The following is a 27,409-nucleotide window of genomic DNA, read 5'->3' as shown; positions in this document are numbered from 1 at the left end:
ATCTTAAATGATAGACGTATACTAGAATTTCCTTAAGCATTTAGAATAGACTTTTTCGTGTATGTTTTGGTAAACTTCACTTTCAAGATTTTTCAGTATTATCGATCAAACTAGGAACTGGTAATCACTTACAGGCCAATTATGATCTGTGTGGTTCTAATTATTGATCATTTCGTCGAAGTTAATTCTCATTCGATAAATAAGTACGTGAGATACTGATTGATTTCCAAATTGTGTTGATTAGAATATTCATAAAAAATATCAAATGTATTGTTACCAAGATTTTCAACTATTACCATATGCAATTCATGCCAGTAGGTATAGGAAAAATCTTGAAATATTAAAGAAAAGTCTTAAAATCCAGGACTCAACTCCTGGTCATACACTAGCAGAGCAAATGCTGTGCTAGCGACACGAGCAGTTCTCTGTTTTCGATGCTTTATTTTTCAACTCCCTACTAATCAGCCATCTGCTGGCATTTGGCAATTATTTGTGAAGACAATCCACTATGGTGAATATTTTGATGGCAGTATTATTAATTTGTAGTGTAGTAATTTTTTCTGACGCCATTGTCTTCTTACTTTCGTTTTAAATTAAGTAAACGAAAAAAAAATGTCGAGTGAAAAAAGGGAAAGCATTCTAATAATGTTGGTATTGTTTATTTCTTGTCACTAATTTGATTTTTGAAATATAGAATTTACTTTATAGGCTTCTCCCAGGCTTCGTATCGATGAGTCAGCTACAAAACGACTTGTCTTACGTATTCGTAGTGAAGTGCCCACGGAAACATGGTTTGATGAAGTGCAAGCTTGTGTTTATGAAAAACTGCAGGTAAGAGTCAATTACAAGAATTTAGTCGTAGTTAATCTTAGTACAATATTTTATACTATGAACAGGTATTGAAAGAAAATGATCTAATAATGTAATCAAAAAATGCCAACAGAGTAAGAAGGAAAAGAAGCTGGACACGATATAAACATAATTTATTATTTTAAGATTGGTACAAATTTTTATTTATAGAAAGGCAGAAAACAATGAAGAACGTAAAACTAATCACTTGAATGGTATAGACCGCATTGGAAATCTAGCATAAACTACCAAGAGCATAAAAAGTATCTTGATAATCGAGAGTTGTCACGATTAAATTCTTTTTCCAATTTATAGATTTCGTCATTAACGTGATTCAGGTCCCATCGAATTTTTAAAATAATTTATGTGCTTTATTTATACGATATAGTCAGTGTATTATTTTTGAAATAACGATTACGTTGTGCTTATTTTTTCATTCTTACTAAAAATTTAAAATATTAAAAATATGATTTAGAAACACAGATTAAGTAACGCACCAGGTTGACTTATTTCCTTGCAGCGGAATGATATAGAAATAAGATTTACGCATTCTTCGAATTTTTACTTGCGCTCTTCAGTTTAATTACTGGCGTTCCAAGAAGTAGAAAAGTAAATGTGGAGATAAAAAAAAAACGTAGATACTTTTTAAATTTATCTATACAGAGTGGATCTTAAACCATTCTTGTAACTTTAGGAAAACATTATTTGATACACATTGCAATACTATTCGATTAACAGTGTTCCCAACCTAGCATAAAGTTGCATTTTTTAATGCCACTACATTAAGCTATTACATATTTCAAATCTGCTTAAATCTGCATATTAAGCAAAAACTTGTAACATTGATTATTCAGTGTTGCAAAGTAAGGACGCTGCAAAATCGAGCAGTAACAATCGTCTGCAGTCAAGAAAGACGGACATTGTGACACTTTGTAAGCTGACACCTAGGACTTGAACTTCTTGAGGTGTTTCCACTGCATACTGACGATTTAAAACTCAGTTTAAAATGGTAGATTCATTCGTTGCCACAATTTACAGAAGAAAATCATCCTATCTGTGTGGTAACGCATCAAATATCGAAGAGACGTGCCATACGCTCTTGCTTTTATATCTCCATAAGCATCATGGCACCTGCTATGTATATATTTTGTGGTACCCCAGGTCCTTAACTATTGTTTGTGCTTTTTCGTAGCTCTTATTCAATTTTGTGACTATCGTTAGAATACTCACATGTCTATTGCAACATACATTTATCCACTGTAGTAAAGTTGTGATATATATGACAACAACATGATTGCTTTTTGCTGTTCGATCTGTGCGAAATCTTCGTACCCAATCCACGACGGTCGTTCGTTTTTGGTACACATGATCTCCATAGACGTCGTTCATTGGTCGGAACACCTTAGTTGATTGGCATCCCTCTGTACTCAGAAATTGGATGACTGCTCGTTGATCCGACTTGGGTGGATTTGGAATGATGAGTGCCATGGTCAAATCTTATTCGTGCCAAGACAGGAAAAATCCCACGATGATTACTGCACTAATGCCACAATTATACATGCCACTACACACCACTACAACAATTCAACCCTATATAATCAACTGTTCCTGCCAGGGATTCCGAACATTTTCATTTGATCATCCCTTATACACAAAAATTAAGGTGCGAGTTAAGTTTAATACTGAGTGAGTAAAATCGAATGTGAAAAGAAGATAGACTGACACGATGTCAGTCGATGTATATATGTAGAAACATAGCTCTAAAGCCATCCAGAGCACTGAGTTTTGTTTTCTCTTAAAAGCCTGTAGGGTAAGTACAGTGTGTACTCTGTGATGAAATCGACAGCATCCAATCTGCAATTATTAACATAAACCTTCAAACGTCAGAGATTTTAATTGCTTGTTTGTAGTAGGGATGTACCGATATATCGGTATCGGTGATATTGATCACTTTTGGGAGTATCAATATCGGCAAATGGACACCGATATTTACCAATACATTTTACGAACTATTTTCAGTTTGTTTAATATTAACAGTGACACTTATACTTTATCGGTTTCTTTTAAAGTTGATCTAAATTATTATCAATTGTACAATCGATTTCTTTATGCATGCCCGATTCTTTATGTACGCCTTTGGTTTGCACTACTCTTACTCAATTGACATTTTTAGTCCCTCGATGCCAAAATAGTGGTGAAGAAAAGCCAAAGGTCCTTAGTCAGGATCATGGGCGCCGGAAGAAAATTTTCTAGGGGGAGCCCATTCCATGGTTGCTATATTACGTCTAGTATTTAATAGGCGTGGTTTGCTATATTACGTATATATTTTCGTGAGCCAGAGGGTCCCACCCTCCCTCCCCCTTCGGGCGCTCATGCTGAGGATAGCAGACTTGTAATTTGATTCCGAAACGAGACAGATGTTTCGATTCAGAAGAAAATGTTATGGAAGAAACCACACACACTCACCACAAGACGCTCACTTTATCATTATTTTCTCCTACTTACTGTTTAAAAACAATTACTACTAAAGTTAATAAATAGTTTTATCGTTTTGGACTTCGCTTAAATACCCCTCTTATTTTTCTTCAGGTATACACAGCAACACTTGTTCGGCACGCATAATTTTGTAAACAATAAAAATTTGTAACGGTAGTATCCGTTTGCATTATCTGTATGTAATACAAACCAGTAAATACAATGTAACTTTCAAAGTACATTATCACTCTAAATATCAATCACTGACTCTTAGTATTAAGTTTACGCTATATAAGTATTTGCTGCTTTTTAGTTCATTGTAAGTGAGCTGGATTAAATGTAGAGGAAGTATTTGTGTGTGTGTGTGTGTGGGGGGGGGGGGGAAGGCGTTATATGAAAAAATCCTTTTTGTCTTTGTATGTCAGATTTTTGCCTTATATCTAATATACTCTATTATAATGTTGATCATCTCATTATTCTGAAAATTCCTGATAATATATAAGAAATGTGTCTAAAAGTATCGGTTTTGGTGTAGAGTATCTGTGAGAAAGTGGTATCGGTACATCCCTAGTTTGTAGGTAATACATTACCACCAACTTACATAGGTAAAACATAACCTAAGTACGGGGCGGCTAGCAGCTTCTTATCTTTAAGATGTTGCCAAATCGCAGATTATGCTTTTAAAAAAGTTTAGATAAATGTACAATCATTAGAAATGCACTCGTTTCAATTTGTATTCCTGTTGTCATTATTTTTAATTTGTTATAATAGTCCAGAAAGTTCATATTTTTCTTCAGTGTTACGAAGGAAGGAAGAAATACAGGGTGGCCCAAAAGTAGGTATACAGTACTGTACTGATCAGCTCATTGTATTTTGTATCATTCTTATTGTTATCCATCGCGTTGATTTAATTTCTTTATTATTTGTTCGTAGTGTGTTTTTACCTACTCTAGCTTTATATCTTAAGCTCGGAAGAGCCGAAGGAAATAAACCCATAAACTAGAATGTTATATTTGATCAATGCAGGGGTGTATACCTACTTTTGAGCCACTTTGTATTCTTTATTTGTTGTTTTCTGTTTCGGTAGATTTGTCATTTACGAGTATATTTAATTGCTTAAAAGTTAAATCTGAAAAGAGACAAACATTGACTAAAGCAAACACATCGTATAGTTTATGATGGCGTTCGAATAGCATTAAAGAAATCAACCTTACTATTCTCTTTCACAAGGGAGAAAACTTTATTTCCAAAGACTGGCGAGGATGCATGCTTTCATTGTGTGTAAGTGTGTAATACTGAATTTGTGAAGCTAATATTCCTGTTTCCATTAAACTGTAATCTATCAATCAATAAAATTCATATGAGGTAAACTGTTTTCTAATTGTATGGGATCAAGATAAGTAATATCTTTTTTTCTCTTGATATGCTAGGAAAACTTCAGGTTTTAATTTTCTATGAGAAGGTTTTACTAATTTTCACAGCTGGAAGAGCGATTTCTTCCCTCTTTCCAACGAAGTGTGGCATACGTGAAGCTCTTGGCTGAATTAGACCTGCTGAAGGATCCTTCTCGAAGTGATGAAGAAGATTCTCAGTCCTTGGACGAAATTAGCTTATCGGATAATATTAGTTTATCATCATTGGATGCAGATGAACGAGTGGACCGATTTATTGTAGAGGGAGAAATTGCAATGGGAACTGCATCAATAGCATCCAGTTTGGCATCATCATCGGATGGAGAAATGCCCAGGCCTTCCCTTGCATCTCAGATTGATATTAAGAAACAGTCTTTTTACGTTGCTGCAGAAATAATTGAAACAGGTACAGTAATCTGAGGTGAGATAATGTAGAAGGATTATTGTAGTTAATAAATAAATCGTAGCATTGGATTTGTTGAAAGTATAAGATGTAATTCTTATTTTGATTAAGAGCATAGTACAGTCAAGAGGAATATAATCTATGTTGTCTTGGAGTTACGAAAGTTTATTCCGCAGAATTAGTTGTAGAGTAATTGGAACTATTATTGGCTTAGACCTGGCTAGTATCTGTATTGGCTTAGATATTTCGTGATAGGTCGAGAAGTAATCATCTTACCTCTTTTTACAAGCTCAAAAAAGAATTTCCAAGCGATTCCACTATTAAGGTACTACAAGAAGCAGTCTTTTGTTGCAGAAATAATTGAAACAAGTAGAACAATCTTAGTTAATAATAATAATAATAATAATAATAATAATAATAATAATAATAATAATAATAATAATAATAATAATAATAATAATATAGAAGGATTATTGTAGTTATTTAGTACATCGCTGTAGTAGATCATTTAACCCCAGTCGTCATGTTGCTGGGCAGATACTTTGAGCTACCAGCGACAGGTTTGACTTTGTATTTAATATCTTATCGCATCAACTACAATGAACCGAGTAGCTTAATATCTGAAATAATTCATGCGAAGTCAGGTACACTGGTATGACGGAAAGGAATATAAAAACAAGAATTAAAACTTAAGAACCCATCTGAGTTTTCGAACTTTATAATTATATATTGTTCTATATCGTTACTTCCTAAAAAGTTTTGGGGAAATATAATCCTATATTGTTCTGTATCGTTACTAGCTAAAAAGTTTTGGGAAAAGGTGGTAGAACCTCTGAAAATTCTCAATCGCATACAAAAAGTAGGGCACCGAAAATAGTTATTAATTTGAGTAAAAATGGATCCTATGCATGTTACTACAAGGAAGCTAACTTTATATATTCTCCACGTAATTTCTGTTTATTTTGTATCATGTTGACAATATAAAGATCCGGGTGCGTTTCAGAAGAAAGTTGAAAATTTGAAGCAACAACATACAAAATATTTTTCATAAAGGAACATTAGGAGTACCCAAAACCAATATGAGCGGTATCCGATATATCATACTTTGTTCTTGTGACTTATTTTACATTCGCAAGCCGTTATTAACTCTGTGTTAACTGATATGTGAATTAATAAGTACCGTAGTATTCGGTAATATATAATAATGCATGATAGGGGAGTTAGTTACATCTTGTTTCTATGTTTGTTTTTTAGGAATAGTTAATGACAGAGGAAAGACTTATGGTATTTATGCTGTGGCTGTTTCGAAACGATATGAATTAGGGTATGAAGAAAAGTGGCATGTATATCGTAGATATTCAGATTTCTATGATCTTCATCAAAAAATTAAGGAGAGGGTAAGTTGAATTTTTATCTCCACATCGTATATTTTCCTTATTCACGCCTATAGATAAAACCTATGTTTAAATGCGATCCACTTACACATTGCAACTTTTATTGTAATACCTGCAGAATACAATCCAAATATTACAGGAGGAGAAGAAATTCTATTGAGCAGAAATAGCAACAAAATGTGATCCTTATTATTAACATCAGACAATATATTTATACGCTAAGGAATTGTAACCTCTCGGAGCATCTAAAAGAAGCACGACAGAATATTACTGGTTTAAGAATTTTCTTTGGAGTCCAGAATGAAATAGAAAGACTTGTTTTTGAAAATTTGTCGTATTTTCGAAAATAATAATAAAACAAAGCTTAACATGGATAAGAGAGGTTAAGCTAGGAATGGGAGGCAGTAATGAAAAAGTACATACAATATCGAAAAAAAAAAAAAAAAAAAATCAGCAACAACATAAGCTAGCAACCTTTTTTCTTGAACAAACGAACACACATATTGAGCCTTCTTTTCACGCGGGAATTTCGGTTAAAACAAAATATTTTTCGCACTGCTCTGCCCCGGTGGGTCTATTTCTTTTATTTTCCTTATGTGTTTATTATGTTCCTTCCTGTTTTTGTTCTTCAGGAACAAAACTCAAGGGGCGAGCCGAAAGTTACGAAGTACAAGAGATTTTCAAGAATCATAGTTGTATGTAAGAAAGTCTTGTTATTTGATAATTGAAATGAAATTTTAAGTAATAAAATTATTATTATTATTATTATTATTATTATTATTATTATTATTATTATTATTATTATTATTATTATTATTATTATTAATAGTAATAAAAGACTGAAGATAATTCCGATGTGTTCAGATATTCTGAAGCATCATGGAGTGAAACTTATACATTGGTGGCAATGTATTTAAGAATGTCCAGTAAGAATTCAAGGATCTGGCCAAAAGTTGGTGTACAAGAAGAAAGTGATGGTAAGTACATGGTAGTAATCCCAGCATGGCGCTCATATAATATTCCGAATATGTCATATGGAATATTCAAAGGTGATAGTCATCTCAACTTTCTGCTCATATGATATCCCGAGCATATGATAGGTTATTCAAAAACATAGAGCACTGTCCGTAATAGTACGTATATCCACTCCAAGTGGACACACAAGTAGCTGTTGGGCGGCCGAACAGACCTTAAATGTCTGTCTGCGGTGTAGTATCCCACGCTCATTATATAGTTCTTGGCGTGAATATCCGGCGGATGATATTCGTTGCCGGAGCCCGGTTGGTAATCACTGTTCCACAGTGTCCCACACGTGCTCGGTTAGGGATGGCCAATGCGTCGACCAGCAGGTCCTCTGGATTGGTGTAGAATGACTTTCAGATGACAACATTGATACATTTTGAAAGTTTGCCGTCGTAAGCCTGGACTCACTGTGACCTTAAATGCTGGCGAATGAGACGTATGCAATTTGTTGTGCCACAAGCAATCGCGCTAACTTCACTATAGTGTATAGATGTTACAGTGCATTTGCAGTAAGTTTCCTCCAGTTTTCTAGTTTTTATCGCAGTTAGTCTTCCAGGGGGCGTGAAGGAAAAAAAAAATTCTCATTGTCACTGTCGTAGTGAATAAGAGGAAGAAATAAGAACATTGGCATTTAAAAATATTTTTATCTTGAAATATGAATGAAGTCAGCAAAGAGTTAAGTTTTCTTTTAGAGGGCATCAGGAAAGCATGCCACTAGACTAATATAGACTACTTATCCTAAGGGCATAGGTGATAACAGTGAAAGTCGAACTTAGATCAGAATGGAAAATGGAGTGGGTTTTCTTCATAATCTTGAACTATACGATTTTCAGCCGACTTTAATATGCATTAATATAAAGTCATCTAACTATTGTGTACAGTAGCCGAATTGACGTTTGATCTTGAGAACTACTTTCACATTGATGAACGCGTTTATTACTACGTTATAATGTGGAAGGCTGCTTCGGCTGATATCCTTGTCTTTTAGAGATACAAGAACCTTGTTGACATGAAGCAATATTTACTCGCTGAAAGTTAAGTTTATCAGTGGAGGTTTGGCAGTAATACGTTGCGCTCCCATAGGTTCATGCCAAACGTTAATTCGGCTGCCGCATAGTATAGTCTACATTACAATAATTGATTATTATGCTTTCAGTATGAAGATTTGGGCAAGTTAACATTTCCAGGCAAGAAAACATTCCACAACATGGATAGATCAGTTTTGGAGAAGCGGATGAAAATGTTGAATGATTATCTTCAGATACTTCTTCAAGTAGGAGTAGTTCAAACGCATCCACATCTGCAAGACATGTTGTGTGCTTTCTTGGAACAAGGTGATTATGATAAAGGTGGAAGCAACATTACAAGGACGGTAAGAAGACTTCAACTGCATTTATTTATTTATCAAATTGAAAAGGCATACTTTCATATAATTCAATTAGCTCACAAAGATTATTTTGAAAGGGATAAAATTTTAGTTACTTATCTCTCTAGAAAAAAAATCAATTCGTCAGTTGCGTATGATACAATTTTCCGTGAAGAGTACACTTGTAAGTGTTGAATGCAATCGATGGATTAATTTTGCTGTGGAAGATGATAAATAACTAAAATATACTTACATACTTTCCTGCTAGAATCTCTCATGTCTCGTGTTTGTCGGTAATATTTGTCTCGAAATGGACAGTGTTAGTCCCAGGAAGTATTTCCATTGTAACCCTAGAAATTAGAAGATGGGTCACTGAGGCTCATTACTAGATTATTATTTGCATAAGCTGTTTTTATTGAAATCGTGGAAGCATTAAGTTAAAATTTTACACTACATACAGTAATAGCAAACGTACAAACGTAAATGACAATTAAGATGTATGAGAGATTCATATTAAACTTGTCATTTATAGGGTTAATACATATGTGCATGAAAAGTGCTAAAGACCTTTTCTTGTCATTTTCTTATATGGATATAGAGATTTTCAAATCAAGGTGTCAGGATATTTACACACACACACACACACATATATATATATATATATATATATATATATATATATATATATATATATATATATATATATATATACAGGGTATCTAAAAATCCCCTGACATAGGATAACTATTTATTATCAGAGTTACAACAAAATGTAAGATGAGAAGAGGAGAAACCGTCGGACGAGCCGGTTGGGCCGTACGCTCTTTATGCGCCCAGTGTTAAATGAAAATGCAACGTTGCCATTTACTTGGACCTACAACATAAGTGAATGAAGTTACTGTTTGAAATTGGGGCTGGCCATCGACATGTTAGCGTAAAAGACAATAACTTCATTCACTTATGTTGTGGGTCCAGGTAAATGGCAACATTGCATTCCCATTTAACATTGGGTGCATGAAGAGTGTACAGCCCAAACGTCTCGTCCGATTTAAAAAATTCTGAGACTTTTGAGACACCCTATATATATATAAATTCGGATTTAGTGTACCAGAATTTTCCATTCTTACAACTTTATCCGTATTTTGTTATTATTATTATTATTAGTAGTAGTATTACAATTTTAAAAGCATTTTCTGTGTAGTTTTAGTGTGTTACTATTGTAGACTCGTAACTCTAATTACCAATAACGCTATTTAAAACAAATACTTTAGTATTTCTACAGTTAGCTAGTATTATCATTCGACTTACAGATTTCTGTAATTCTTGGCTGAGCTTTCGACTCTCCCCTGGGGTCTTGGTCACGGAGGATAAAAAAGGGAAGAAGAAAATAAATAAATAAATATATAAATAATGGAATAAAATGAAATGAACTTACCAAGCAAAGAGCTGTGCTAGAAAACACTTTGTCAAGTACATCCATTAAACATCAGATGGTAGTGCAATATGGCGGAGTCGATTTGTTTGTTCTTTTGTTTTTTTGGTGAATCTACTCCACCATATTGCAGCTCACATCACCACCATTTGATGTTTAATTGTTGTCTTGACAAAGTGTTTTCGAGCACAGCTCACTCCTTGGTAAGTTCATTCTATTTTATTCCTTGATGTTTTTATTTTTCTTCTTCTTGTTTTTATTCTCCGTGACCAAGACTTCAGGGGAGAGTCGAAAGCTCGGAGGCACAAATAATATCCAGAAATTATAGAAATCTGTAAGTAAAACGATATTTGGAATTTCTGAGCGTTATTTTACATTGTCTGTGGCTAGTATTACATAACAATGAAAACCTGATCGAAAGTAACAGAAATGTATTAAATTTGTCGTTAGGAATGACTGATTTTTGTGTAAATTAATTTATATGGTGTGATTATTTTACTGTAATTCATAATAACTTCCTCGGTGTTTCAGAAATTAACAGCGTAACAATGTAAATAGGTAGATTTAGGAAAAGAAGCTGTCAACAAATTAGAAAAGCGTACAAACTTCTTTCGTAGTAAGGTTTGTGACCTAGTTGTGAGTTGTTGAAACATTGACTAATTACAGAACTACAGGATAATAGTAACCACTTCATTTTTCAATATGACAAAGCTTCACCATATTTCGATTTATGTGCACTTACTTATCTTAGCGCAACTCTTCCTAACCACTGGATTGAAAACTCATCAGACTACATACCCCTAATGTTCTGGTTCCCAAGAACACCAGATACTGCCCCAAATAATATTTTTCCTGTGAGGTTATGTTGCGTATGTTCCTCTTCTGCTAGTCGTTATAACAGGTTGAGACTTTTGTGAGTCAAAGTAAGGAAGTTGTATAGTTGTGTTTTATGTTGAGTATAGTAGTATTTCCTGAATCTATTTTGGTTTCTGCGCTGGCGATTTTTGAAACCTTGAAGGGAATTATGATTTGTTCTTTATATATTAGAAATGAAAAACTTTAAAATACGTATATATATGCACACATGACTGATATGCAACGTATACTAGCATAAAACAGCTAAAGATAAGATGAATCTAAAATTTATTTTTATACTCGATATTTCACTTTGACATTGAGGATTATTCGTATTTACATACGTTTTGGTCTAACATGGAGCATATCTATTTAAAGGTCAGTTATATTGTTAGTGATCTTGAGAATATTGGTTTCAGGAAAGCACAAATGTGAGTATTCAGTTTTTGTTAAATATCATCGAAAAAAGAGCATTCATCTTCAAAAGAAGCAGATTGGGTAACCTAGAGTTGTTATTAACGAATCTGAATTTCTTCCATGTTAGGACTAAAACTTACGAAAAACGATTTTCATATATTCCTGGAAATCAAAGAGCACCTTAGGAAATTCGCTAAACCGGAACGCTTTTCATCCAGGAAGACGCCCTATGATTGAGCGTGGAAATTTATATATATATATATATATATATATATACATATATAAATTCACTTATTTTCAACATCAACTTATTTGTTATTGTATACATGCCTTTCTGCGTGTTGGTCTAAATAGTTAACGCGTGTGCCTTATATGTACGAGATCCCGGGTTCGATTCTCGGTGGAGAATATCAGATCGTGGTTTAGATACCATTTTAAATTGAAAGTTTTGTGTAGCCTCACGTACCCTTACTTTGACAAAGGAAGTACGGTAAATACAATTCTATGCTAAATAATTACACAAATTTACCAGTACCTCAGTGGCTAAGCGGTTAGCGTACGTGCCTTTGGCGCGGGAGACCCGGGTTCGATTCCCGGAGGGAGCTCATGTGGTTCGGATTCCACGTTAATCAGTAGGTCCACGTCTCATATAGCCTCGCTGCTGAAAAGGGACGTTAAACTCAAAATCAACTCAACTCAAATTTACCAGTAAATGCATCGTCGTGAGATCCGGGTTTGATTCCCAGTGGGAGCTCATGTGGTTCAGATCTCACGTTAAACTATAGATCCACGTCTCATACAGCCTCGCTGTTAAACTGAAATGCAAATCTAAATGCGTCGCCTAAACTTGTCCCGTACGGTTTCGATAGTAACCGTATAGGACATCAACAGCAAATTACAAAATAAGATTACGTACAATAGAAATGTAAGACGTATTTTCATAAAATAAGTCCAGAACTGCAGAAAGAAGCGTTACTGTTGAAAGAGCAAGTTAAGACGACCCATTTACCTGTAATTTGGTTTAATAATTTAACAGCATTTCAGTTTGTTAAATCCAATCAATACTAGCCTATATTGGATCGAATAGTTGAGTTGAGTTAATTTTGAGTTTAACGTTCCTTTTAGCAGCGAGGCTATATGAGACGGGACTTACCGATTAACGTGGAATCCGAACCACATGAGCTCCTACCGGAAATCGAACCCGGGTCTCGTACGCCAAAGGCGTGTACGCTAATCCCTTAGCCACGATGGAGCTCTTGAATTGAATAGCATATAATTGTTAAATTACTATATGAATATGGTCTGGGAAGCTAAGTACACCTACTTCAAGAATGATAGAGTGTGTGGAAAGATGTTCAGAAAGTGGACTCGATAGCGTATTAATTAAACGCACCAGCACAGCAACCAGAACATACGGGTTCGATTCGCGGTCCATTCGTTCATTTTTCACTCTTCGCACTAGTAGAAGTGAGAAGAAAATTCATGTTATTTCCTCTGTTTAACATATATCATGCTATATGTGTACTTTAAATACGTATTTCCATCTTTATTCTCGCTTCTATTATGATCTAATTTATACCAAGATACGTGTCTCTCTGAGGAATAGATCTTGCATGGGTATGTAGTATTAACTAATTGAACGATTCGTGATGATAGATAAACATGTAAAAATGTGCTGTTTATTTCAGATTGACACTCTTGTGAATCCGCTGAAAAGTTCGATGAAATCTGTTGGAAATGTGGTACGATCTGTTCCAGATAATCTGTTAAGTACAGTAGATGGAGTAATGGATGGTATAAGCAGAGTGTTTCAAGCAAAACACATTAGGCATCCTGCGTTCTATGAATCAATGAAAGTTGGTGCATCTTTAGATGTTGAGGTAAGTTGTTCATTCATATATGATACTTTTCTTGTGTAAGAAATATCAGTAGAGAAATTTCGCAGCAGTAGTACGAGTAACAATAACCCTCGTAGTAACAATATACGAGGTATAATCAGAAAGTAAGGTTACAAAGTCTGCAGTGAAACGTGTATATATTATTTCATACAACCAATACAGCCAGCACATAATACATACATTAGGTTATTTTTCGACATAGTCTTCATGTCATTCGAAGCACTTACCTCATCGTGAGATGAGTTTGAAGATTCCCTCCTGGTAAAAATCCTGTCCTTGCGTATTCAGCCATGTTGTCACGAAGTATTTCACCTCCTCGTCTGAAGCAAAGCGATGGCCTCCAGGGTATTCCTTCAAGTGCAAGAACAGGTGAAAGTCACTTGGAGCGAGGTCCGGGCTGTAAAGAAGGTGGTCGATGATATCCCAGCGAGCTGTGTTCAAATCTGTTGATGCCGTGCTGGGTCGGCCACTGCGCTCGTCGTCGATGACGTTTTCGTTACCAGCCGCAAACTTTCGACACCATCTGAAACATGCTGACGAGACATTACAGTCTCTCCGTAAACCTCTACCAGCTGGCGGTGTATTTCAGCCGCGGTTACATGTTTCACCCACCGCGAGATCAGTTTGCAAAACGAGTCGCCATTTGTGTTAACTTACAACTAGCGCCGTAGGTTGCGGTTGGCTGAAGCTCTGCACAGTTGCCAACTCCATGTAGTAAAATTACCGCACACTCCTCATTTCTCTATAACAAACGAAACTCTAGAAATATTTGCCTTGTAACCTTTGTTTCTGATCACTTCTTGTATATAATCTGATTTTTTTAAAAAGCATTGTATGGGATTTTATCGAAGATTTAAGTTTTCCGAAACATCGGAAGACAGTAGATCACATAGAATTAGAACTTAAGTAAATATGGCTTAAAGAACCAGTTATATCTTCTTTCACAGTTAATGTATCATATTTAATTTATACTGTTACATAGCTAAAAGAATAGAAGTGACTCACTTATCATTGCTCAGACGTTTCTACTTACTATAGGTGCACAGAATACTCATTTTGTCACGGAGGCAAGAAATAAGAAAGATTATTTTTGAAACACGTATCATAAGGGGGTAAAGGAGGAATTCAAATTTTCTGCCAAAATTAAGTATCACACAAATCCTTAAATTAAGAGGGGTGAAACTCGGTACTAAACTCTTCATTTAAAATGAAGGAATACGTATTTCAGCGATTTCGAAGATTTCGCTCCTAAGAAAAGGGAGAGAAGAAGAAAGGACGTTTCTGTAATATCCAGATACACTGTCTTTATTTAGATAGTAATGAGTGTGAAGGTTCGCTTAAGTACGAAGTGTGAAATTCAGTATATTAACTCTTAATTAAAACTAAGGAAACACATGTTTCAGTGTTTTTAAAACTTCTCCTCTTGAGGGAAAAAAGGATATATTCGTATGATATCCATATTTCTCTTCCTGTATGTATAAAGTGTCGAATATGAGGGTTCGGTTAAGTTGAAGTGTGAAATTTAATATATAGACTCTTAATTAAAATTAAGGGAGTATGTGTTTCTTTTTCTTTTTCTTTTTTTTCTTTTTTTTTTCTTTTTTTTTTTGGATAAAAGTATGGAAAAATGTGTTTCAATTGTCGAAAATTTTGTTCTTGAGGGGAGAAATTTATATAATATTCAAATTTCTCTTTCTTCATCCAGAAAATATGCAATGTGGGAACTCACTTAAGTTTAAAAAATGAAATTCGGTACACAATCTCATTAAAGGTGACCGAACATATTTTAGCATTCTCGAAACTTCCGCTTCTGAAGGGGAAGAAATTCTTTAATATTCAGATTTCCGGTTTTATTTTTATTATTATTCTTTATTTCTCTCTTGTGAAGGACGGAAAATTCTTCTTACAATGTTATATAATCAGTAAACTTAACTTATAAGGCACCTCAATGGATATTTGTAGAAAACATAAAAAATACATTACTAGATAAGGAATTTTAAAATCGAAAGCAAAAATTATTCATAGAAGAAATATCAAGACAAAACTTAAAACTGTTGAGTATTTCCTAGAAGAACAATTATAATTGGTGGAACCACAATTCAGAACACTTAATAGGAATATACAGATCTGGTCCACAGTTGGTACACAAATACAGGATAGTGGGTGTGGGTCCATAGGACCTCACGAACACGTCACATAGGTGTTTAAAAATATACAATACTCACCTGAACAACATAACCATCCCGAGTATCAACACAAGCAGCAGTTTGGGCAGATAGCAAGTCATAAAGATGCTCAATGTCCGAATGGGGTATGTTAACCCACATTCGCTGTAGATCTTGCGTAACTGGGTGTGATAATCGTTGATGGAGCCCGGTTGTCGCACTATGCGCTGCAGGTGCTGGCTTAGGTCTGGAGATCTATCAGGCCAAAATATACAAAGTATACAAAGTAGAGCACGCGTGATTGACCTAGCGATGTGAGGATGTGTGGTATTCTGCTGGAAAATGGAGTCATGAAAAAGATCCAAAAGTCGGGACAGAATTGATAACGTTACGAATGTACGACACATTAGTTACACTCCGCTGAAATAGGACTGGAGGCGAGAGGGGTGTGAACTTATTGCCCTTTCATGCCAAAATGTTAGGTGTAAATCTTTTATGACGAGTGCATGTGGACATCCCCGTTCACCTTCACGTCTACAGGCACACACATAGCCGTCACTGTGTCCGAAATAGAAACGATCATCATCGGAGAATACCACCGCTCTGGATTTGTCTTGTCACTGGAGTTCCACCCGGCATCACCGAAGTCATTCCCGATAATGAGCAAGTGTTAGGTGTAATCGTACGAGAACAACACGGAAACATAGACTTGTCTCCAGCAGTCGCTTCATGTGCTCACATGGCTCTAATAGCACTAGCAGCCGCCGTTCTGTTAATTAAGGCGACTCGAGCGATCTCTCTCTTGATATTCTTTCCAATGCGTCGCTGAGGTTCTGAAAGGGATATGGGAACTTTCTTTCTTTCATCGTGTTCACTAGCGATGGACTACCCAGCTGCGCAGCCTCACTATACGTCTACACGTACCAGCTTAAGAAAAATACAGCGACGCCACCAGCAGTTGTGCTTGTCTGTTAGCTATCGCCCTGCATCTATTTCCACTGAAGGAAAGAGCGTTGAAGCACAGTTTGATCAAGTATGTTTCCTCTTGACAAACCGCAAAGACCGGCAAGTGTGCGCGGCTGTCGACTGCCTAACGCTCATTTCAATTACGAGACCCACAAAAATCCATGGGGGATGCATCAAGGGATTTCACAGGAATGCCTGCAAAAGGGGATGCATTGATTCCGTTTCACCTGCCATTCGTTGACTTCGCCGTTTGACTCGACCCCTTGTCTTGGTGAATGATAACACGAGATATGTCACTGTTTTATAGGGTAGAATATCATAGTAGTAAAGTGGCTCCAAACTGTTCGTCTGGTAATAAGGTACCTTTTTGTCTTTTCTGCGTAGCGTAAGTTTGCATTATAGCAGTAACCACCAACAACAATAAAGCCACTTGGAAGACTTTCCGCATATTCACGTACTCAGTCAGAACGACTTGGAATACTAGGACGACAGAAGATGACTCTCTTTGTATCATATTCCGATACACACACCTGTGCCTCATCTAGAATTACAAACTTCCATCTGCAAAAAGATGTTCGTACAGCTTTTGACTGTTCGTCGTCGTCTCCATAATATGTGAGGACTGGAGCGTATGAAGTTGAGCCTTATGATTCTTTCTCACATGTAAATCTTTTCCAGTTGTGCAATTTGCGATCGCGGCGAAACGTTGTATTACCGTGTTACTGTTCTTTGAGTCTGTGAGATCTCACCAAGGAACGCACGTTTTGCACAACATCGAGATATTTCCGGACCACCTATATCTATGATGTCCAATTTTCGAGGACGTAGCACCAGTGGAGATGCTTGTTTTGTTGCGGTTCAGCACAACATTGATCTCTTACTTCGACACGAAAATCCTTTGTCACACTGTTTACTGATTTGACTGTTATCATAACCAATATTGGAAAAATCACAAGTGTAACCCTCCCAAAAGGCGGAATTTTCGGAGTAATATGACACACATACACACAACAACCTCCCCGCAAATCAACGCATAGTACTTTCGAACTAACCGTAATAACTTCTCGGACATATTCACAATGCTGCAACTTAGCGACCGAATTCGTTACCGTAAACCTGAAACGACCTTCTGTGGCTTCATGAGTTTCGAGAGTAGACGAGAATAACTACAAAGGACGTGGTTGTAGATTGGAACTTCAAGTTATATCCTTTTCTGCTTTTGAGTCTAAATTCTTAACTCTTTTTCTACACAGTTGCAAAAGAAAATTAATGGAATAAAGTTAAAGTGCAATGGAGAGATCGCATGTAATTAGTAATAGGTTTTTAAATATTTTTCATTATTTTCTTTACCATTTTAAATTTATGGTATTAATTTTTCTTTTGACATTGTCTTAGAAAAAGAATTGAGGATTTTATACCTAAAATCTAGATTATGTTAGAAAATGAATTAAAGATTTCATAGCTGAAATCAAGGAGGGAGGGGGGATTCCAGAAACAAATAAATTTCTCGTTGATTTTTTAACAATTTCTATTCATATATATTCGTAGTTTATTGTATGAGTGAGCTTTTTTAAACGAATATATAAATAAATCATTATCTAAATACGTCATCTAGTATTTAAAATATCTTAATGAAATATAGAACTTAATTATTGCGGATTAATGTTTAAATTCTTTAATTTTGTATCTTCGCGATATAATTATAAGGTTTATCTGTTTCCTCTACATGCGAATAAATAAAGTAATTTCTTCAATATTTCGATAAAATCAGCAGGCTTGATCATAAAAATAAGGTGGTGTTTTTCAAAGGTGTAAGGGGAGAGAAATGGGCGATCAAGATTTTGTTGTACTTCAGGTGATTGTCGTTTGATGAAGTTGACAGTTAGATATGCAGTGTTCCCAATAATTATTTTTATTGTGTAAATTGTAGTTATCCAATAACTGTATCTATATTTTGTCTAAATTTCATTAGTTGAAGTTTAATTTTGGATTTTTTGTTTTGTTTTTATAGAGACAACATTAATATTATAAATTCCGTAACCAATTGTGATTTTTTCACAATTGGTGATTTTTTGGGATGAGAGAACTAATGTTATTTTTAATATTTTATCAGTTGACTAAAGGTTCCAATTTTCTGGTTATTTTTGGTCAAATGGGACGCCAATCCCAATTTTGGAGTGATTCATGATTAAATAGTTAAATTTATGTGTAGTTGATTAATATACCATTTTTCCAGTAAGTCCTTTTCGTATCTATTCTTTTGGCCTAAGTAACAGAAATATTTCATTTCTGATCAATCGTTTTGCCCGGAGAAACAAATTACATTGCCCCTCATACAAATGATACAGTTTAATAAGGCTTTCGTTGGTTTTGCACCCGTAATGTATAACAAATGCGATGTTAATTTTTTTTTATTTATTTTCAGACTGACGACAACATTCCATTAAGAATTATGTTGCTATTGATGGATGAAGTATTTGATCTGAAATCGAGAAATCAGTGGCTTCGGCGTCGCATTGTAACGTTCCTTCGTCAGATAATCAAAGCTATGTTTGGTGATATAGTAAATCGGAGAATTTTGGATTACGTTTCGTGGATGACTAGTCCAGAACAAGTAGCAGAGTACCTGAAAGTTTTTAAGTAAGAAAGAAGTTTTGCCTTTATTTGCAGAATAATTTTTGCATGCGAGGAACAGTCAAAAAGTTTCCGGAATGTTGTTGTAGTTTTGGTATTTGTAATGTAATCACAATGAACCTTGTACAGTACAGTCCTTAAATTGTCTAGTTATGAAATTTAACAAGTGTGAACAGGTCATAACAGGCAGCGTACGAGAAGTGTAATTGAACGGAGGAGTGTGTGTGATAATCAGTTGACGCAATTTCACAGATCGAACAATGCGCAAATATCAAGTGCATATCATGTGCAAATTGGGGGGAAATCTGCTTCAGAGACTTTGATAGCCTAGCACCATCAGATGTTTGGATCTCCCCAAAGCTAAAAATGGGCCTCTCAGGAACCCGTTTTGCCACCGTAGAAGAGATCAAAACTAACGTGACGGCTGAACTTCAGAAAATACCAAAAGAGGACTTTCGTCGGTGTTTCCAGCAATCACAGGAGCTATGGAGCAAATATGTGTGTGTGTGTGTGTTTCGAAGATTCCTACTTTGAATTCGATTAAGTAAATGCGTACTTATATTGTAGTAATAAAGAGCTATAATAAAATTCTGGAAACATTTTGAGCTCCTCGTATTTATGTAATCAATTAACTGAAATTATTTCAATATTACTCACAGGATTAACCGGTCGACCGTATATTGACCAGAGGATAGAACAGCCGAGCATAGGTTCAACACTGAGAGATACGGAAAGGCCTCGAACCTCATATTCACTCGAACACATGCTAGATAAAAAGACTCCCTAATGTTGTGACTGAAACGCACAGTCTATGCACTTACAGTTAGGTCTTCCTTAGCATCCTCTCCTGTCTGTCTTTACCTTGGCTTGGCTGGCCTTCCTCTGATCAATATGTACCAAGCGTAACACTCACTGGTGTGATTTCGGCAACCAATCCTGTTGTCTTCAACAGCTAGACAGTAAAAAAAAACTTCGACTTCACAACTGTTTTTTCACATTTTATTCAACTTAGTTCTTTTTCCACACAAAACACTGAAATCGGCTATAAATTATTGAAGAGATCGATACACACACACACACACACATACATACCAAAAAAAAAAAAAAAAACCGAACTAACTCACAACTTAGCGGTACCAAAATAAAAACAAACCACAATGTTACTGCGTCCACATTAAAATATTTCACTTTATTCACTTACTTTCTTTTTCTCTTTGATCCATATAAGAATTGTATCAACTTATAAAAATTGATCTATGTACAAATTGCCTATGTATCTATCTGAAATGTTGTATTATCTGTACGATTTAAAGTCACAGAGCTTTGCGCTTTTGAATGAAGCCATTTATAATAAATTCCAGTTCTTACTGAGGCTACCTTCGTCCAAATTTAACGTTGAGTGTTTTGTTACAACTCAAATACACTTCTTTGTACTATGTTTTTCGTAATAACTTTGACCTCTATTAATTTGTGTTTGATAACACCTAGATATCTTGATAAGCCAGAAAGCTTTACTACTATGTATCTGTTGAAGGCAGCAGGCTTAATTGCCGAAACTCTACTAAAAACATAAAATCCTCGTAGAAGTCCCAGACACATGATAGGTGAGTTTTAGTTAAACTGTGTCCGATTTTACATAAAATACTGTTAGAATATTTATAATTTTCGAACTTTTTAGTGAAATATCTGGGACCTGTATCATAAAATCTTCAAAAAACTCAAACTTCTTAAAGAAAGAAATTTTATTGAATGTGACAGAAGTTGCAGTTGTGGGGTACATTACAATACTTTACCCAGAAAGAAAGCTCTGTCGGATTTTAACAAGAAGGGCGATAACATGAAGTAAGGTATACTGGCAAATCTTATATTTTCTAACATCAATAGCATTAATGTTTCTTCAAAACTTGGGATGGCTATGCCTTCCACGGTGATCTAACTCACACGTTAGTGGAAGTAAACCAAAGAAGTATTAAAACATTGGGTCACATTGTGGATGCTTCAAACGGACATCTCTGCAGATGATTGTCTTACAAATGGAACATTCAACGATGTAATGTCCGGGGTCTGATGGGAGGTACAATACATTGCGTTTCGTAACTAGCCAATAATGGTGTAACAAGTGACTTAGCAACATATGACTTTGTGTTGTCCCAATCCAGAATAACACCTCTGCGACTCACAAACACTGGTTGCACGATTTTCAGTTCTTGACGCTCACGTTCCAACTGCTGCAAGTACATAGTTGCGTTATTTATCTAGTCAGGTGACAGCTATGCGATGTACGATAGCATGAAACACAGAACGTAACGCTTCTGTTGATGCAGTCGTGGTTTTGATTGTTTGGTTGTGGTGCCAACACATGATGACGCACAGTGTAACAGAGAAACTTTATTCATTTTAATGACTAAACGAAATTGTTATAAAACAGTAAATTTTGAATTCCAAGTAGCTGTTTTAATAAATTGCTTAATATATTTTTCAGAAAATGGGGCGAATATTAAAGATACTAAAAGAAAACTCTCAACTTTCTTCACTCGCCACACAATTGTAAGGTCGCTTATGTTGGTAAATCTGCGGTGATGGTTTTATTCCTCTATTAGATAAAATATTATTACCTAAATGTTGTACAGGAAAGGTTGTAGAGTTTATATACATATATTGTATAACGTTATATAAAGCAGAGTTAGAGAAATATTTCAAGTTTAAGAATAGGACTACTCAAACAAGAACTATTTGCGCAAATTTGCACTCTTACATGTTACATTCATTTTCTTTCATGTTTTTCCGAGAATGAATCCTGAATTTTTCCACTTGTCAGTTTTCAGGGAATGGGTGAAACATACACAGAAGACTAGAATGAATGATTGGGGAACCATACAGTTCCACATCACGTATTAAATCATTTTAAAGTAGTAGTGAGAGCCTGTCTGCAGCGTACTGAATTAAAACGGCGTAAATCTCAACGGCGTCGTCAAACGTTTCTGAAAGATATTGCAACATGGCTGAACAGTAACCTCAGTGGTAGAGGGTTCACCTTTGGTGCATGGGGTCCTTGGTTCGATCCCAGCTCGCTCCAAGTGAGCTTTGTGGTGGACAAACACCGTGTGCGCAGGTTTTCTCGGGATTCTCCCGTTTCCTCCCACTTTCTTTATTCCACCATTTCCTTCATTTCTCATTATCACCGTCTCATTTAGCCTAGCTGGCATAATCTTGGGACGTGAAACTTAAAGATTTCATTTCATTTCCTTTTGTGTTATTCATCACATCAACTTCATAGAGTTTACCATCAATCAGATATTAACGAGAGTGTGGTATAAAACATTTGCTATTTGCTGTTTGTAATTGCAGCTATTTGCTTGTAGAATATCTTCTGCTTTCAGCATCGATTCTACGTTAAGACATGAACCTACTGATTACATGAAAACCAAACTACATGTTCAAATGTGCTATTGATTGGTACGTAAAGGTAAACTTTTAGATAGTCTGTGATAGTAGTATATTATTACATTGATATTTATTTGTTTTGTAGGCAGTCTTTCTGGCCCAACGGCTCATTAGCAATTCCTAATACTCCAAGGTGCGACGCCACTAGAATGCGGACACGTGTTGCTGCCAAAGTTGCATTATTATCTAGTCTTTCAGGTAAATTGTTATCTGAAATAAGTCAGTTTGTTAATTAGAAACAAACGAGAAGAGAATATAATCTAATATAATTGCTGAAAATTACTTTTGTCATTCATGTGTAGAAGAAAGGTTTAAAAAAGTGTAATTTTCCTTTTTTTTAATTATTTACATTAGGGCAATGAAGTTTCATGTGAACATACTTTGGTTCTTTGAGTACACAATCATCTCACTCAGTATACTCCATGTTTGGTGTGATCTGCACTAGCATTCTTTCCATGGCAAGAAGACACCTGCCAGATACAACTCGGGGACTGATTTGCACACCATTCTTTCACACAGGCAATGAGATCTTTGTCACTGTGGAATATTTTCTACGTAGCTAAGCCTTCAGACGACTCAAGAGAAAAAAAAAAAAAAAAAAAAAATCGGAAAGGGCCAAATCCAGAATGTAGAGGTGCTGCGGACTACTTTCCATTTCATTATTCTGAACGAAAGTGTCCAGAAGTTCGACACACACTGGCACAACTTTTTCTGTAGCCTAAAATCTCATCAATATTAGCACACTGCCCTTAGATAATCCTATCACTTGAACAAGCTGTCGTGTGGTTACACATTCGTATTCTTGATGAATTGGCCAATGACATTATTCACATCGTTCGCTGTATTCGGTAGCCTGCCGGATCATGGTTGATCCAGTAATCTGGAATCAACACTCTTGAACCTTTGCAACCTTCGTTGAATACTGCTGAGGTCCGAAGTATGATTCCTTGCATAACAAGAGACTTTCTTCGAAGTGTGGCTGAGTCATCCCCGGTTTTGCAGAGGAAGTCTATCACGCCAAGTGCAGCTGTCGACTCTATTGTTCATTGTGCCTTGTCCGTAAGTACAGAAATCAAATTTGTATAATCCACTTCTACATGAAGAACCAAAGTACGTTCACGTGAGACTTCATTGCCCTAGTGATTTCATTTTATTCATTTATTTACTCTACATAACCAAGATATTTGACTTTCAGAAGTTCTGTTCTGAATACATAGGTTCAAAATATTATAGTGAGTCAATTTGTTTACAATATTTTATAAATTAGTTTTGTTTATATAGTATAGACGATTGTATATGTTACATTGAATTCTAAATGGTAATTAATAATTACAAAATTAAATATAAGGAAATATAGTTAATACATAATTTTAATATATATACAGTTTTATCGTTCAGGTATTGTTTTACACTAAAAATAGGAACTTTCTTACGTTTCTCTTAAACGACACAATATTTTTTTCATCCCTAAAGTCTACAGGAAAGTGATTATAAATATATAGAGGATTGTCAGAATTGTGCAACGCAAGTCTCAGAAGTTCAATTATATTAAGAAAATTCTCGAGACTGTTCTTTCAATAACATGTACAGATAGGCTCCTTCTGTACTTTTAAGTTTGATGGTGATTCGTGAAATATCTTACAACACAGAAATGCTTTCAGTCAAAGAATTGGCTAATTTGAACACATTTATCGTTAATTTTCCTGTAGCCGTAGTGTCAGTACACTATGGAAATAGAACAAACAACTCCTTCATGAAGATCAATTTTCAGTTGCTAATAACAATCGAGTGAAGATTTATTGTCTTAAACATATGTAATGGGGTATCACCTGATTCAACTTAAAAACCATTTCAAAGATTATGATTTGTATTGTTTCAAACATTGTAATTTGTAAAGTTATTATTAATTTTAATTATTTCAGAATATAGTTTAAACACAAATTACTGGTTATCTATAGTGAGTAGATTAAGTCAAGGTTGTATCCAAAATCATCAAATGGCATGTAAAAGACACTCATTTTTTCCTATATATATATATATATATATTTATAAAAGAAAGTTACATCATTCTTCACGACGACAACGCTAGTTTTCACCCAGCACACCAAACTGTTTACTTTTGTTTTCATGTTGAATTAATGACTCATTGTCCCATCTCATCTGATTTATCGCCTAATGACCATTTTGTTCCCGGATATGAAAAATAAGATGACTGGTGAGCGGTTTGTGTCGCTTGAAACAGCTGTTGACGCAATCCGAACAGCAGTTTCTGAGGTAGCAGCCAAAGAATTAAAAAAAAGAAAAATCAAAATTGGTTTGAGCATATGCAAAAGTTTACCGAAACTTAAAGGTGAATACTTTGAAAAATAATAAAGCTATTTCCAGAATTTCACTTCTTTTTTTCATGTTGATTGCAGAAACTTTTCCAACAGACATCGTGGTAGTAGTAGTAGTAGAACAACAGCAAGATCATATAACGACCGTGAAAATTCCCATAATCTCTAACGGAGTTTTTCGAAAGAAAAAATCTAGCACATGAGAGCTGAAAATTTAATTTTCTTTTATCTTTGAAGGGTTTTATTAAAAGGGAGGAGTTCTACACATGTCAACAATTTAACAGTATACAGAAATTATTTGAAAATGTACCAATGAATACCGAAATAGTTTGAATTAATCTCTAATTCACTGGAATTAAGGTTAGATTTTCTTCATTTTAATTAATATCGTATTATCTTCGTTTCAGATGAACTGAAGCATATAATAGGCAGTGAGACAACCAGACGTGGACTGTTGTGCGTCTTTGAGATGTTTCAGCATCCAGTTTTGAATCGTCGCTTAGTCTTCGTTTTGTTTGAAGGAATTCTTGAAACTTTGTTTCCCGAACATAACTTCTCCACTATATTTCGTAAACTCCATTCCCAGTCATCAAGAGTGCGTGATGATTTTAAAATGTCACAACGAACTCGTCAGGACTTAAGAAGATGATAAGGGCATTATTACAAAAAGTGGTCTTCTTTAATATATATATATCAGCATTTATATTGTTATTTTTCAGTCATTCCTGTAGAAACGTACACTCCTGCAATTGATTAATAATCGTATTGTGTGCAGTTGTATAATCATGGATCAAAAGTTTCTTGAGAGTTACATACATTGAAAAAAAAAAAAGTCAAGGATTTAAGGAAAATTCTTGGGTAATATACTTTCTGATGGGAAAGACTGGAGTGCAGCGTTCTCCAACTGCAGTATCGTACGTAGGTACGAATAAAACACTCGTATTTAAATAGGACACCATCATCCGAGGACGTTACACTTCAATCTTGGAATAGTGTTTCAACCAAAAAGCATATCCAAGAATTCTCCTTAAATCCTTAACTGTTTTTTGTCAGTGTATAAATGTCAGTGTTCCATGTTAAACGTTTAGTTGTTTTCTTAACGGAAAGCATTTTTCGAAATGTTAAATTAGTGAAACGTTCACTTAACTAAACGGTTTCTTAGTAAACACTGAAACATTTGTCTGTTAATGTTTCGCGAAACGTTTAAGTGTTTACCAAAAAACGTTTACATATTGCTAAAATGTTTAATTCATTAAACATTTATAAATGAAAGTTTAATGCGAAAAACGTTTTGTACCCAAGTCCCAATATAAATTTAATTTCAGACTCTAAGAAACGTGTAACTGTGATTGTACTTATATGATATACTTCTCTCCATGTGTTATTAGGTTGAGTTTAAGACATGAAGGACAATTGAAGGGTAAGGGGGAAAAAACAGGAATGTCCATGTGTGTGCTTTATCGGGTCCTTTGCTCTATCTGTTGGTGACTCTTGATACTATTTAACTGTATATGTATGCATGCGTAGATGTAAAAATATTCATGTAAGAAGGGCAAAAGAGTTGACTCACCCTATTCTTTTTTACGCAGTTTTCAATATTAAAACGCCGTTTTCTCGAAAATACAGTTTTGTGACATTCCTTCTTTTTACCCCTTACCCTTAAATTGAGAAATACATGTTATGATGGATAATTATTTACAAAGTTTTATATTTTATGCAGCTGTATAATGTGATATTCTTCAGCAGTAATATTCTATTTTACAAGGACTTGAACATATCATTTTTATTAATATTTATATATTGTTTCCAGTACTGAGGAATGTATTATTATATATTGTATCAATTTTTTGTGTACCTTTCGTATTGTAGAACACAGTGTGTTCATGCTTTCGATATTTTGTATAATAATTAACGTACAAATTAATTATTTATAAAATTATGTATATGTATGTGTATTTTGTATTTCATTTGTCTTTCATTTATTATGTTTATTCTTTACATGGTTAAATAAAAACAAATGCTAAATCATTATGCAATAGTATTATTGAAAGTGATAGAATTATTATATAGAAACAATGAAATGAAAGCAGATTTTGTTTGCCTTTCTGGAATTTATCCATTACGCTGTCAATTATAGTATAACAAGAATTCAAATTGCTAACAAAATATGAGGTCTTTATTTAAAATTGTCCAATTAACATTAATTTTGAGATAATTCAGTTGATTATTTTCTTCTTGCCATTGCTGATATATATTTACTTTCCGTTGATGGGACATCTAAGCGCTTCCTCCCACATACATAAACACCGGTTGTATAAATTGCATTCTTAAGATCCCAAA

General features: G+C 34.9%; 1 protein-coding gene across 2 annotated transcripts in view; it reads left to right on the top strand.

Annotated features, from left to right (window-relative positions):
* LOC145668706 (sorting nexin-13-like) overlaps positions 1 to 27,094 on the top strand; it is an 82,817-nt gene extending 55,723 nt beyond the window's left edge. For both annotated transcript variants that reach the window (XM_081736804.1, XM_081736805.1), the window contains exons 11-18: positions 709 to 831; positions 4,806 to 5,142; positions 6,394 to 6,536; positions 8,713 to 8,928; positions 13,315 to 13,506; positions 19,081 to 19,295; positions 22,819 to 22,931; positions 25,477 to 27,094. In XM_081736804.1, coding sequence (XP_081592930.1) covers positions 709 to 831; positions 4,806 to 5,142; positions 6,394 to 6,536; positions 8,713 to 8,928; positions 13,315 to 13,506; positions 19,081 to 19,295; positions 22,819 to 22,931; positions 25,477 to 25,718 — 1,581 coding nt within the window. In that variant the 3' untranslated portion in view covers positions 25,719 to 27,094. The remainder of the gene's footprint in view (positions 1 to 708; positions 832 to 4,805; positions 5,143 to 6,393; positions 6,537 to 8,712; positions 8,929 to 13,314; positions 13,507 to 19,080; positions 19,296 to 22,818; positions 22,932 to 25,476) is intronic.
* The last annotated feature ends 315 nt before the right edge of the window (positions 27,095 to 27,409 follow it).

This window comes from Thermobia domestica, chromosome 13, assembly GCF_964235325.1.
Source record: "Thermobia domestica chromosome 13, izTheDome1.hap1.1, whole genome shotgun sequence".
Classification (NCBI taxonomy): Eukaryota; Metazoa; Arthropoda; class Insecta; order Zygentoma; family Lepismatidae; genus Thermobia; species Thermobia domestica.
This window is presented reverse-complemented; position numbering and strand designations above follow the sequence as displayed.